This window comes from Pseudopodoces humilis, chromosome 4 (assembly GCF_049639895.1).
Source record: "Pseudopodoces humilis isolate 2021_Gansu_Grassland_sample_001 chromosome 4, ASM4963989v1, whole genome shotgun sequence".
In the NCBI taxonomy this organism is placed as follows: domain Eukaryota; kingdom Metazoa; phylum Chordata; class Aves; order Passeriformes; family Paridae; genus Pseudopodoces; species Pseudopodoces humilis.
Genome location: NC_142203.1, coordinates 69,579,520 through 69,593,378, shown reverse-complemented (window position 1 = coordinate 69,593,378; position 13,859 = coordinate 69,579,520). Strand labels below are relative to the sequence as shown.

At 40.9% G+C, this 13,859-nt stretch overlaps 2 protein-coding genes across 7 annotated transcripts in view; one reads left to right on the top strand and one right to left on the bottom strand.

Annotated features, from left to right (window-relative positions):
* Positions 1 to 6,647, bottom strand: part of KIF24 (kinesin family member 24) — a 29,423-nt gene extending 22,776 nt beyond the window's left edge. The window contains exons 1-4 of one of the 4 annotated variants that reach the window (XM_088053952.1): positions 6,426 to 6,517; positions 5,264 to 5,368; positions 4,297 to 4,376; positions 449 to 1,069 (exon numbers count right to left, since the gene is read on the bottom strand). In XM_088053952.1, the coding sequence (XP_087910078.1) occupies positions 449 to 1,062 (614 nt within the window). In that variant the 5' untranslated portion in view covers positions 1,063 to 1,069; positions 4,297 to 4,376; positions 5,264 to 5,368; positions 6,426 to 6,517. Of the gene's footprint in view, positions 1 to 448; positions 1,070 to 4,061; positions 4,115 to 4,296; positions 4,377 to 5,263; positions 5,369 to 6,425; positions 6,527 to 6,603 lie in introns of those variants that run through there. The other 3 variants (XM_005530393.3, XM_088053953.1, XM_088053951.1) reach the window with 3 other exon arrangements.
* Positions 6,648 to 6,927: 280 nt separating this feature from the next.
* Positions 6,928 to 13,418, top strand: NUDT2 (nudix hydrolase 2). 3 transcript variants are annotated; one of them, XM_014259146.2, is made up of 4 exons: positions 6,959 to 7,098; positions 7,424 to 7,477; positions 8,068 to 8,225; positions 11,536 to 13,418. In XM_014259146.2, the coding sequence occupies exons 3-4, from the start codon at positions 8,093 to 8,095 to the stop codon at positions 11,847 to 11,849; spliced, it is 447 nt and encodes a 148-aa protein (XP_014114621.1). In that variant the 5' UTR covers positions 6,959 to 7,098; positions 7,424 to 7,477; positions 8,068 to 8,092; the 3' UTR covers positions 11,850 to 13,418. The 3 variants fall into 3 exon arrangements, with proteins under 3 accessions (XP_005530451.2, XP_014114621.1, XP_087910147.1); XM_088054021.1 differs by lacking the exon at positions 6,959 to 7,098 and adding an exon at positions 7,112 to 7,318; XM_005530394.3 differs by lacking the exon at positions 7,424 to 7,477 and having other exon boundaries at positions 6,928 to 7,098.
* The last annotated feature ends 441 nt before the right edge of the window (positions 13,419 to 13,859 follow it).

Below are 13,859 nucleotides of genomic sequence, written 5' to 3'. Positions count from 1 at the left end.
TCCTTTTAAAGCTTCAGTTCAGAAATTTCTCATAAACAAGTATAGCCATCACAGCCTGTATCCTTTTTACCAAGAAAAGCTTGACAAATTTAACAACAGGCAGTGCCCTATTTTGGGCATAAAAAAATGTTTTAGAACAGTCCCAAAGAAAGACAAAGATTGGCTCAAATACCAAGAAAACAAAGCCTTAAATCCTGAAAGACAATGAAGACTATTCTTAGACAACCTTGGTGAGTAGCAGCTGGTCAAATTCAGACAATTCCTTTTATAAGACTCAGAAAGTTGCAAATGCTTATTAATATCTCTCTTGTCTGTAAGACTTTGCATTGCTCTGTAATGCTTGGATTTCTTATTTGGCGGTGAGGAAGACAGATTCTGCTCCATAATTACGAAAGAATGAATTATGACTAACCTGAAGTATTAGCAAAATAAAAGTGATCATTATTACCTGATACAGGAACGAGGTAGTCCATAATTATACCCTGAAATATGAGTTACTCTTTGTACAATAGGAGCTTCAGAATCCCCCAGGAGAGGAGCAATATCATCAGTAACTGCTGGACAGCTCAGGTCATTTTTTGTTCCTATTCCAGGGTTATTTAGGTCTTTTCTAGTTAATCTGACTGGCTCTGAATCATGTGGTGGAATGTGTCCCAGCATTTCCCCTGCACTGTTCTTCTCTTCATTGGCACTGAAGTCAGGTGAATGATACAATTCAGGTTCAGAGTCTCCAACTGTTCCACCATTTTCTTCACAGAAGGACTCAAAACGCAGCTGTCTACGGGGTCCTGACCTGGTCACCTGAGGCTGAATGAAAAGGCCATGTGGTTGAAAATCTTGCTTGCTTAAGTCTGCAATGCATTCCTGTCGCATAATTTTGATTATTCTAATGAGCTGAAAAAGACGCTTGCGGTCATTTGTGTCATGGATCCCCAGTTTGGTGTAATCTTCCATGGAAACCTTGACAAGCTCATCAATTTTCTGAAGACCAAAGGCAGCAAAGCGGGGATAGTATTTTTCAAGTTCTGCTTCACGAAGGCATTCATAAAGGCATGATGCCATCTTCAACCTAGAGCCGACAAGAAATCAAACAAAATAAACTCTAGAATCATATGAAACATCACATCTGACAAAGTTACTAATGAAGAAACTGCACGTTTCCTGATGCCATTACTCACAGTTAGGATAGAAGCTTGTTTACCAAGTTTACCATACACTAGACTGACAAACACTATGGAAGATAGCAATAACAACAATAAATTAAAACATGAAACAAATATTATATCCACAAAACTATATTTTATATATACAATACACAACATGTAAGAAATGCACAAGGCAATATTACTCACTGCCACAAAGGTCCTACACTCCTGACGTCTACTTGATGAATGCCACAGCTACTGAAACCCTGTCCTCAAGCTATAGAATGTAAAATGCCTAATTTTAGACACTCAATTTAATATCAAGGCACATGGCCTAATGTGGTTCAGCTACCCCTGGTTAACTAACCAGAGGAGAAAAAATTGCACTTGTCGTCACCTCAAGCTGCCTAATTTAAGACTATTCATCTTACAGATGAACTACAGCAAAATTTTAGTTTTGTTGTGTAACTTTCTCTTTTATGTCATGAATCCTGTAAGCATTTCTGAGTCTCCTTGACAGAATAACCAAAAAAATAATTCTGCAAAATCTTAAAGACAGCATTTCTCTAAATCTATATATGCCACTGGAATGCCATACTTGCATTCTTGGGAAAACCCAAAAAAGAAACATGAATCACTGAAAAGTATGCCCCAAGTCCCCCAACTTTACTTATATCTTACTGGCAATGCATGGTGCAGCTGTCTGTATCCCAGTGGATTAGTATCTGCAGATATTTTTACTTGTTCCATAAAACACAAAAATGATAGCACTTCAAGTATCTGTTGCCCACTGCCTTCTCATATCATTGTTCAGTCTAGGACCTTAACAATTACTGCTCTTACTCCTGTTTGGAGGCCACAGTAAGACTCAACAAAAACAAGTTATTTAAGTTTTCCTCCCAGCGTGGATTCTTTGTCAGGATTTTCAAGGCTCTCTACAATGACATTATGGAAGAAAATAAGGTCATCCCCAAATCTGAGTCCATGCCATTAATTAATACATGATGTTGAAGTAATAACAACAATAAAATCATAAAGTTTAATATATAAAGTGCTGACTGTGTAAGATATCACAGAGGCCAGAATGTGCAATAGAGAACATCTAAAATTACTTAATAATCCATGCTTTAGGTAAAATTATGAGACTCAACAACAAGACACTCCAAGACCAAAAAGTTCATATGTAAGTGAATTTATTTAATGTGTAGGTAACGTGATTCTGAATCCTGAGGTAAAGTTAAGAGTCACTGCTGAGGCTGCTACATTCTGGGAGGGGGAAATCAAAACTGACAGAAGAGACAGCAAACCCAGAGATCAGGGAGACTAAATACCTTATGCGTGCAAGGGTTTCACAAACATTCACTACTTGCCAACTTCTCTACCTGTGGCTTAATTTAAATAAAAGCATTTTGGAAAAATTCCCTTTCTTACATAACGTAGCTTAAAATGTAAAACCGGTATGGGAGCTGTGCAACTCTCTATATGCACTGCCATGGGAAAATTCTTCTGTTTGATGAAAGGAGGAGCTAGAACTCAAGGCCAAGACACTAATCTCAAAAGTGTTGAGAATCTGTTAAAGACAAAAATAACCTAATAAATTTCTTTTGTCTAATCTCTATCAGTATCCTAGATTACACCTACATCTTTATATATCCTTATATTAAATGCAGAGTGTCCAAAGACTCCAATTATATGTTCAAATAATGGTGAACACAGGAGAAACAATGGAGACACTTTCTAAAAGAATGAACAGCAGACAAGGGGAGAGAATGATGGATTCGAAGGTCAAGGTTCTAATAGAAAATGAAACAAAATAGATTTAAATAGCTAGAAATAAAATGTTGTCATTATATGGAGTGACAAGTCAGAAGAATTCTCAGCATTAGGAAAATCCAAGTAATGTAGGTACAGCAGAACCTACAAAAGCCATGTAAGCAGCTCTCTGTGGCTAATTGGCTAAGGCTCTATGCCATGTGAAAGCAATTAAATGGTTTCTTAATGAGACCTGGCCTCAGATGAGACCTCAGATCTGCCTTCCCAGATATAATAAATCTTAGTGACTTTAAGTGGTTTCAAGAATAAGTCCAGCAACTCCTTATTGACAGGACAAGAATTTCACAAGCTAGGAAAACAAAATGTTCACTAATAAAGGAGTAACAAATTAATTAACCACGGACAAAAAAAAGTAGGGGTTGGCATAACAAGAGGTTCCAGCATTTCTGATGACTTTAAAACTTGAGAGTAGACAATTGCTAAAACAGTTTGCATGGTTCAAACATGAAAGAACTCAGGGAAAACTGCAATTGCAAGTGAAACTCTTCTCACCTTTCAATTACCTGATGCTCTAAAAAAAAGGGATATCTTTCTCCTTATTGAAAGAATAATTTCATTCATCCGACCCTGTAGAGATCTTTGTGTCTGAAGATGCTTTTCCTAACATATATACAATTCTTCAAAATAAATTTGCTTTGTGAAAACTAAGAGGAGGTTTTCAAGAATCCTAAATTTTTAATGCCATCTTCTGGCAAAAAAGGCAGTAGACTTTTAGTATTTTAACAGCCAGCATTTCCTCAATAATTTGTTAATTCACCATTGAGAACAATGTGTCATGGAGCAGAAAAACATACCGTACTTCAGCATGGTATTTTCATATCAAAACCTAGGTCTTGCTCCCCACAAATACATGGGTAGCTGCACTGAAAACAGGGTTGAGATAAAAGACTAGGACTTCTTGAAATAGTTGGGTATAACATATTTTGACAAAGAGGTGAGTGTGGAGGTATAATTCCCCATGTGCACCCAGCCTGACACCTCTGTGTGGCACACGAGTCCTCTACAACTTGTTGCTTATGCCAAGACGTTTTACAAAGATCTGGTAATACATAAGTGCTTATTGTAAAAAAGAATTAGAATTACATATAAAAGGGACCAGCTTAGCCACAGAATTAGATTGCAGCTTGTCATCAGAGAACTCTTCCTTAGCTTCAGTATTAGAGGTTTTTCAAAGGTCATAAAGCTGATGAAAAAAAGAAAAGTCAGGTGTAAATAATAAAAAGGAGTGGTTACATTTTTCTGTTCTGAAGGAAATTAACTTAAAATTATGCTCTGGGAGCTGACTCTCCATTTTAAAATGCTTTTAATTATTAATTACCTCTTTCAAAAGATCTTTTCCTTGATGCACTTTTCAAGGTGGAGGAAAGGTCTTCAAAGATATTCGGTGAGAGTCAATCACTGTGTAGAAAATAAATGATGTAAAAGACCCACAGAGATTATTTTAATAAAGCAGCCTTGAACCACTATACCTTGACCCTTATTAACTTCTGATATATCAAAGATCTCAGGACCCCATTCACTTGAATAACCCTCACATGTACTGTTATCCCATTGTAGGTCACTCAAACTGACCTGACAATTTTAGATGATTTAGAACGACAATTTTAGATTTAGTTGACTTACTGAGTGTCAACACTGAGAGAGAACACAAGTGTCATTATATCTGTTCTTTAAATTAGGGAAATAAAGTGAAGAAATCTTACATGACACTGCTACAAATGCAAATGATACATCTTGTCCTGCATATAGTCTAAGGTAATCACTCTGAATCATAAACCCTGGCCTGATTATTAAAGAATTTTATTAGTTATGATTTTCAAGGGTATTTGATAAACACAGAAATTGTTAATCAGCGTACAAAACATAAACACCAACTTCTTTTCCATGTAAACCATCATGCTCTACAAGTACCTTATAAAAGTACAATTTGAGAACTTCAAAAGTTTGGAAATGTGTGTAGCAGGTGGGTGTTTCCTCTCCTGATAGCAATGACAGCAGCACACTATACTCATTACTTGCAGCCATTTTACCCCAAAAAAGACTTCAGCGTTTTAGCACAAGTTCTGTTCATGGCAGAGTTTGCAGGTTTTTTTGAAATACAGGAGCAAAGAATGAATAGGGAAAAGGGAAACTTTTTAATTCATGTCACTACCCATCCATCTTCATTCCTTATTTATTTTAACATTAAGCTCTTTTTCTAAGGCGATCCAAAGCCAAATCTGATTTAACCCTCCAGAAATTAATAGCTAATTTGCTTTTCCAAAGCACCACACAAAATGCTTTACCTTTAATGATTCTGACCCCATTCCTTGGGAATTAGGGCTTTCCCGTGAAGAACAGGGTCAGGATGCAGCTGCACTTTTTTAAGACAAGCTCCACAATGAGATAATCTGTATTGTAAAAGAGTCCATAATTTTAGTTTAATGCAACAGGTAGGGATCTGTGAAGCCATGGTTGACGTTGCAGCAGATCCCTTTGGAAGATCATAGGATTACTCTACCCTGCATGTAAACAACAGGGCATTAAACATTCCACTGCTCCTTGGAACAAGTGTTCAGCCGTTTTGAATCTGAACACTGACCACAGATAACCACTTACAGCTTCAGCACAGCAAAAGTAACTGGAGAGGAGGGAATGGTTTTAATGCTAAATGGTAGCTATTTTACAACTGGAGCTTGACACAGATCTGCTGCTTGCAGCAACAAGAACTGGGGGTTTCCCTTGCCACTGTCATACCTTGAGGAAGTTACTAAAACAATTAATGTCACCAAAACTGGCTTACAAACAACTAAATATTGGGGATTTTTTTGTTTCCCCAGAAAGTATTTTAGAGTATTGTGCTCCTCTATCCATACTAATTAATGTCATTAAAACTGGCTTATAAACAAATAAATGTTAGGGATATTTTTGTTTCCCCACAAAGTATTTCAGAGTATTTTATTCCTCTCTCCAAACTAAGTATAGCCTGGTGACCTCAGCAGAAAAGGCCCCATCCTGCAGCTGAACCTGACAGCTGCCAGGAACAGCTGCATGGAGAAAGGGAAGTGTCCAATACTGGGATATTGAATATTGGAAGTGTCCAATATTCAACCACGTGCCGAGAAAATAACCCACGAGGCAGGGTGGGTGCCAATTCTTTGCAAACCGTGCCTGACCTCATCCTCTCAGCAGGACCTACCAAATGTCCCTCAAGTTTTCTTCTATAATTTTAAAGTTTTATTTAATTTTTAAAATATAAAACCAAATAATATCTTTTATATATGTATAATTAAATATATCAAAACTATATTTTAAATAGTACTTAAGTATTTTATATATTGTACATAATATATTTTAAAATTGCACTTATATATTTTACATGTTATACAAATTATGTGCTATCTATAGCATATCTAAAGTACATAATTGAAAAATATTTTATAATTATAAAAATGTAGCAAAACAAACCGCCACACGTCCAGACTTGCACCGCGTGTCCTAAAGGGGGACATATCCTTCCCCGAGCTGTCCCACCACGGCTCTTCCCCGTCTAGAGCCGGATGGGGTCGGTCAGGACGGTGTCCCCAGAACCCCTCCTGACCCAGCTGCCCCGTCCTCTCAGGGCTGTGACCCCCCCCTCACTCACCGGCCGCCGCAGCGCGCGGCGGCGGCCATTAAGCCGCATCTCCATGGCAACAACGCTTTTCCCGCTTCAAACGCCCGCGCGCAGCCCCGCGCGGACACCCAGCCAATAGAAAGAGGGAAGAGGGGCGGGCCGGCACGTCCCGGAGGCGAGAGGCCAATCCGAGGTCTGCTCGGGGCGGGGGCGGGGCCTAAAGGGAAGCGGGGGACATTATCAGGGGGCGTGGCTACCGCCAGCGGCTCTGCCGCTGCGATTGGTTAAGGCTGACGTCAATCATGCATCTGTTCCCGCCCACTGCCGGACCCGGAAGCAGAGGTGAGGGTGGAGGTCCATGGTGGTCGCTGTTGGAGTGACACGTGTCCGCGTTCCCAGTGTCCCATCTCTGGGCACGGAGGCGACCCTTTGCGGGCAGAGAGGAGAGGGCAGGGCAGCGAGGCCGCCCTGGGCAGCGTGGCGCCAGCGGAGGGGCCCTGCTGTGATTTGTCCTTGTCCTTCTCGGTGCGCACGGGAGGTGGTGCTGGTTCCCCGGCCTAGTCCCGGGAATGTGGGGGCCGGAGCGGGGGTGTTGTCCTTGCTCTGGCTGATCAGGAACTAATGGAAGCGGTTGAAGTGGTTCACCGAAAGAGCTGAGCGTCGTCCAGAGGCGTGGTTGGTGGTGAATGGTTCCGTGCTGTGGTGCTTGTGGAAAATACAATGTTCTATAAAGTTACTTGCTGAAGTATGCGTCTCTATCATAGTGTAAAGCTTTGCCCGGAACTGGGAATCGGCCAGATTTGTGACTTGAATTACTCATCTCCATTGCTTGCTTTCTTCCTCTCTATAGGACTACCCATGCTGTCTGCGTAGCTTATTGCTGACAATATTTATCACTTCAGAGGTGTGTTCCTTATGGTTTACATCAAATCATTGCTTAACACACGTGCCAAGAAGCTTTTAGTTTTGTATTACAGCCTTATGTCTAGGTGAGACAGCAGAGAGCCTGTCCTGTGTTGTTCATTTTCTTAGCTTTGCCCCTGATATCCTGAGGAGTCCAGTGTTCCAGGGAAACTGTCCAGAGCAATTATTTCTGTATGCCAGTTCTAGTAATGTTGAGGTATTACCTCTGTGCAGGGCCTTTGGAGTTTTGCAGTGGGAAAGTTTAAGTGTTAATCTGTGGCTTTCCTTTTGCTTTGTAATTTTTTTTACCCTCCCCACAATATGGTTTGTAATCTATCAGCAGCAAAGAAATTACATGCAGGTCATTTTTCATTCTTGGTAACTTTTTTTTTTTAAAAAAAAACTTTTACCTAGGTTCCTGTTTCCCTGTTTTAAAAGGAAAGTTTTTTACAATTCAAAGGTAGCTAATAAGATACAATTTAATTATGTACTAACTTCAAAGGGGTTGACAACTTTTTATTGTGCTGAGATCTGTTTGATGGCTAAATATAGCTGGTCTGTTTGAGCCCCATTTTTTGTGCTGTTGCACAGGTCTTGGTGCAGTTGGCAGAGGGGAATGGCTGTGAGAGCTTGTGGCTTGATCATCTACAGGAGGCTGCAGCCAGCACCGTCCTCTAAGGTCACTGACAGCATCGAGTACCTCCTGCTTCAGACATCCTATGGAACCCACCACTGGACCCCGCCCAAAGGTGATTTTTGTTCTGATAACACTCCTGGAGGTCATTTGTGTCAGGTTGCAGAGTGGATTTTGGCTGAGGTCAGTTTAGAGGAGCAGTTACCACCTGAGATTAGCTAGTGGCTGTGCTGTTTGTCTGGTGGTGCTCCTGATGCAGCTAAGCAGGCGTTTTAAGGCTGAAATCCTCTGCAAGTTGTGCTTGTACAAAGTACTGGGCATGACTGATTTGGGTTGGGGCAGGGCTCCTCAGGTATCTGATGTTTCTGGGAAGATGTGCACACAGCTGAATTGAGGTAATGAGGGGATGTTCTACTTTCTTGCCTTGGGTCTGATCCTTTGCCAGGCACCAATGTTTCCAATGCAGGGTTATTTGAACCACGTGTGATCAGAGGGGTCACAGTTTGCAGGAAGGCAAACTGAAATCTGTAATAGTAGATTTTAATACACCTTTCTTAGGAGATGCAGGAGATCATTGATGAATATCACTCAACTAATGCAGTAGAGATGGGAGGGACAGATAGGAGAATTAACCTTATCAGCCATTTTTGGTCTCAAAGTGAGGCCTCAGAGCAGAAGACAAGCCCTGTGTCCCAGGACAGAGCAGCACCTCCTCTGTAAAGGTACGTGGCAGAGCCAGTGTTTGGTAGTACATAGTCGCAGCCCTGGTACCAGGAAAAGTGCAGCACAGAAATACTTCAGGTCTTCTGTAGGTCTTCTTGCATGCTGTTTTTTACCACCTGAGATTTCTTCACTGCAGTTTTTACTTCTCATTTTGTAAAATGCTTTCAAAGCATGGTGCAGCAGTTTATAAACAAGAACTTGCAAATTGGGGGAAAAAGAATCTTTTAACAGTGTCAGCGAGGCTCTCCTATTAAGGGAAAGAGCAAAACTTTCCAAACTTCCCCCTTTGTCTACTCCACCAAGAGCCTAAGGGAGTTCAGTTTGCAGCCTAGTGGAAAGCTAAAAAGCATCTGCTGGGACATGATTGATTGTTGTGAGAAGAAAACCTTGTGGAAAGGCTCCCTGGGAACACAGTAATTCTGGACAAGCAATTTAAATGACTTGTAGGCGTTTTGGTAAGGAGCTAGTTGTCTCATAAGCATACATCTCACACACCCAGAAGAGTGTAGGTTGGGAGGGACTCTTAAAGGTTGTCTGGTCCAAGCCCCCACCAGTGAGCAGGAATGTCCTCAACTAAAGCAGGTTGCTTAGAGTCTCAGCCAACCTGGATGTTTCCAGGGATGGGGCACCCACCACCTCCCTGGGAAACTTGTGCCAGTGTTTCACCACCTTTATATAAAATCAAGTCTTCCTTGTCTGTAGTATGAGTCTGCCCTCTCCTAGATGAAAACCAGGAGCCCTTCTTCTGTCACTCCAGGCCCTTTTCAAAAGTGTGTCCCAAATTTTCTTATAAACCACCACTCTTTAGGCACCAGAAGGGACTCAAGGTCTCTCCAGAGCTTTCTCTTCTCCAGGTTGAACAACCCCAGCTCTCTCATCCTGTCTCCAAAGCAGAGGTACTGTGCTCCCTGGTCATATTCATGGCTTCCTCTGAACTCAATCTGACAGGTCAATGTCCTTCCCTTGCTGAGGACTCCAGAGATGGATGCAGCATTGCAGGTGGGATTGCAGCAGAGCAGAGGGGGAGAATCAACTCCCTCAGCACACTGCTTAAGATTTTAGAGATCAAAAGCCACAATCTGATGGTGGCCTATAATAGAAGCTGGGTATTGATTTGGGTGAATTTATAATATTTGTGATGGGAATGGTCTTCCAAGGTGGTCCTGAGATGTGCAATTTGGTAATGTAACTTATATGTGATGCTGACATAGATTCCATGGAGCAGGAGTCAGAAGGAGAAGTAATTGTCTCTCAGAGCACACACAAAAGGCAGTTTACAGCTACAGCTGTACCTTGTTATTTTAAAAGTTCTCTAAGCAGCTGCAACTCTTATGGGATTAAACTGGACTTGCTTGGATCTCCTCACATGAACTTTATCAGCCTTATCTCTGTCCCTAGGACTGTGACTTTGCACTAGCTGAGGCTGATGGGAAGGGGATGTACAGTTCATTTTCCTTCTCAATCTATTGGAACTGCACTAGTGGAAACAGATGGGAGGATCTGAAAGCAGTGGGATGTGAGGTGCTGCCTGCAGTCATTTTTCTGCCCTGCAGGTAGACTGTACTGCACAAGCTTTACAATTTACTGAGCTTAGACCTGAGGGTATCAACAGGTGTCAACATCAGATGGTGTTTTCTGCACAGCTACTGTTTGAAAGAAAAGTATATTTTATATTTGAGGTGATGTCATGTTGTAAGTGGTGTTCACACTTCTGATACACAGGCAGGGAAGTGAGTGGGACCTGTTGCAAAAGCAAAACAAACTTCTCACATATCCCCCACTGTGATACTAAGAGGGGTCTTTAGGTACCTGGGACCTGAGGAACGATTCATCTCTGTGATGAAATTACAGCTATTTGCAGCCATAGAAAATAGAGTGACACCCGGGACAAAATAGAGCTTAAACTTTTTTTTTCCTCCTAAAATGTCCCAGCTATGTTGCTTTTTTGAGGTATTGACTTCTTCTATTTATGTTCTGGTCCAGAGCTTTCATGAGAAAACCAAATCTGACATTTCTCAACAAAAGTACAAACGGCTGGGGATGTGTTATATTTATCCGTTGTTTGTAGTGGCACCTCTCGTTCTGAGCAATGTAAAATAAATTATATGTCCTAGGAGAGCTACCCAGCTGGTGAAAGGACTGGCTTTTAGACTTGTTGCTTGTTTCAGAGGGGAGCATGGAAGAGAAAAATTCCCTAGCTGCCTGAATGAAACTCAGCTTTTAAATGGTATGTGTCAGTGCCTGGTCCTGTTGTTTCTGGACTGTTGGCACAAGTAAGAGCTTTGCAGAATTGAGTCTTAAGCTTGTGTGAGAGGGCATGGTTGAGAGAGGATTAATACTCTCGCATTACCTGTCTCCACTCTAACTCGATGAAGGAGAAATGAGGGATGAGTCCTCAGTGTAATCTAAGGTGGAACATCGTGGGTGTAGAGGACTCCAGAAGTGGAGGGGAGGAGTGGAAAGAAAAGATGTCTGGTGCTGAGAGGCCAGTGGAAGTTTCAGGAGGTGAGGGATAAACAATGATCCTAAAAGCCACAAGACAAAATTAAATCAAGACACAAGACCTGGAAAAGCAACTTCTGTTCTCCAATTTCATCCTGTGTCAGCTACCATGTACTCTCATCTCTGTCTCCCAGTGTTTCCCAATTAAAGCAAAATGTGAGTTTCCCTTCCAGAGATTTACTTTTTCACCCTCTTGGCAGGCCACGTGGACCCAGGGGAGGATGACCTGCAGACAGCCTTTCGGGAAACACAGGAGGAGGCTGGTCTGCAGGCCAGCCAGCTCACCCTCATCGAGGGCTACAAGAAAGAGCTGCACTACCCTGTCCATGGCAAGCCTAAGACTGTCGTGTACTGGCTGGCAGAAATGAAGGACTGCAACACAGAAATCAAGCTGTCAGAGGAGCACCAAGCTTTCCAGTGGCTGAAGCTGGAAGATGCCTGCAAATTTGCAGAATTTGAGGACATGCAAGCAACGCTGAAAGAAGTGCATCAGTTTCTCTCCTCCAGAGAATAAGTGTTTTTGTGAAGTGTAAGGGGATTTCTTGAGGAGACAGGTCTGCTTTTTATGTTTTTAACTGGAGGAAGCATTATATGGCTGCAGAAGTGTAGATTTTTAATTTTTTTTAGTATCTGTAGAAATTCAGTGAGGATACATGGAGCTTTTAAAGAGATTGTGCTTTGTCTCCCCTAACTAGCACAAAAAAGCAGTCTGATTGAACCATAAACTGAAGATGTCTGAATTGAAGCCCAGAGCTAACAAAAGACTTCCTCTGTCTCTGTCTCCTTTTCTTTTTCTTTTTTTTCCCCCCTTTCTTTTTCTTCCTTGAAGTGCTGAACAACCACAGGTCTTTTTGAAAAATCAAACACTTCATACATCTTGACTTGCTGATGTAAAGCTAGAGAGTTGAGAAAATGAGCATATGGGGATTTTTAATAACAAAACGTTTACTGCAGAAGTCATACCTTGAATTTCAAGTGAGGAAGCAGTAGTTCTATTCCCAACTCTTCCAGTGATATGCAGTGATAATTTGTCAGATCATTTCAGGTCGTTTTTGTTTGTATCATGAATTTATGTACATCCCTAATGTACTGTTGTGAGAACATTTTTCATCCAGAGAATCTTAGTAAATGATTGAGGTATGGTATTTAAGTGGTAATTAAAGTTCTTTTGCCTCTTTCTTTTAGTTTTTTGATCTTTAACAGACACCTTAGCCATACATTTCCCAGGGGGTTGGGAAAGGGTACTTAATTCACTTTCTGCACCGGATATCCAAGCTTACATGCAATCTTGTGTCTGTTTCATACTATCAGTGCTTCTGTGGCTGTAGCCACTCATCTTCTGGGGCAGCAGATATTAATAATGTTGGTATCAGTGTGACAGGAGTCTCTTGCTTGTCACTCCATTATCTTCCAGTGGAGTGATTTAAAATTGCATATATTTGTATTTTCAAAAAAAGGGATGCACTACAAGGAGGCTTTTATATATAAATATGTATGTATGCACACACATAAAATACTTCACTGCTCCTCCACATTAGTCAGGCTTTATTTTGGTTATGAACACTGCTCAGATGTGTTTCATTCAGGTGGTGGCAGAGAGTGTAATAACCAGTGAAAATGCAAGAGAAGAGTTAAAAGCCTGTGCAGCCTCAGTCTTGGTTTTTCATTATTGTTTGAGCTACCATTTAATCAGTGCTGTGTAAACAATGGTATTGCTGCCTTAGTGTTTATGAGCAAGATTAGCATATTAAGCTGGAGTTAGAGAGTAATTAACAAGTCATCGGTTCTGCCCATTCAGCAGTAACACTTAATGCTTTGAAAACAAAAGTTAGCTCAGCTCCAAGCCAGTATTTCCCTTTTTGTGGCACTGCTTACATGGTATTCTCAAAGCATGTCAAGGTTTTGGAGGGTCACGACAGTGCTGTGCACTCAAAGGTGATGTGCTCCTTGGACAAAATTCCAAGGGGTGTTAACTGTGAGAGTGGGTAAGGCACTGTGTGTGCATTTTAAGTGATTTATGTATAGAATGTATTGCCATAAATTTTGTGAGTAAAATGATTCATACACATTTTTTGATCCCAGAGTTCTTTGGTTTCATTTAAAGTAGAAATGTTGGAAAGTCAGAATTTAACTCTCATACTTGCTGCTCACTGGTGAAGAAAGAGTTCTTCTGCCCATGTCTAATAGTAAAATATTTTCCCAAGGAGCATCTGGGAAACCCTCCAGTAAATAATTATGGAATAATCTGCCTGGAAAAGATATTTATTTTCAACCTCTATGATATTTATGCCCTAAACCAATAGGGCTTGTATTTTTTTTTTTAAGATGACTTAAGTTTTTGTTTATTATAATATCTCATGACAGTAAACTTCTTACCATTTAACAAGAGAAAAAAAAACAAACCAAAAAAGAAACACTCCAAACCAACCAACCTACCTAAACCACAAGCAAAACCCAGTGATGTTAAATTCCCTAGAGAGACCTTACTTCTCCTGTAAGTTAAATAAAACCAGACTCAAGAGAA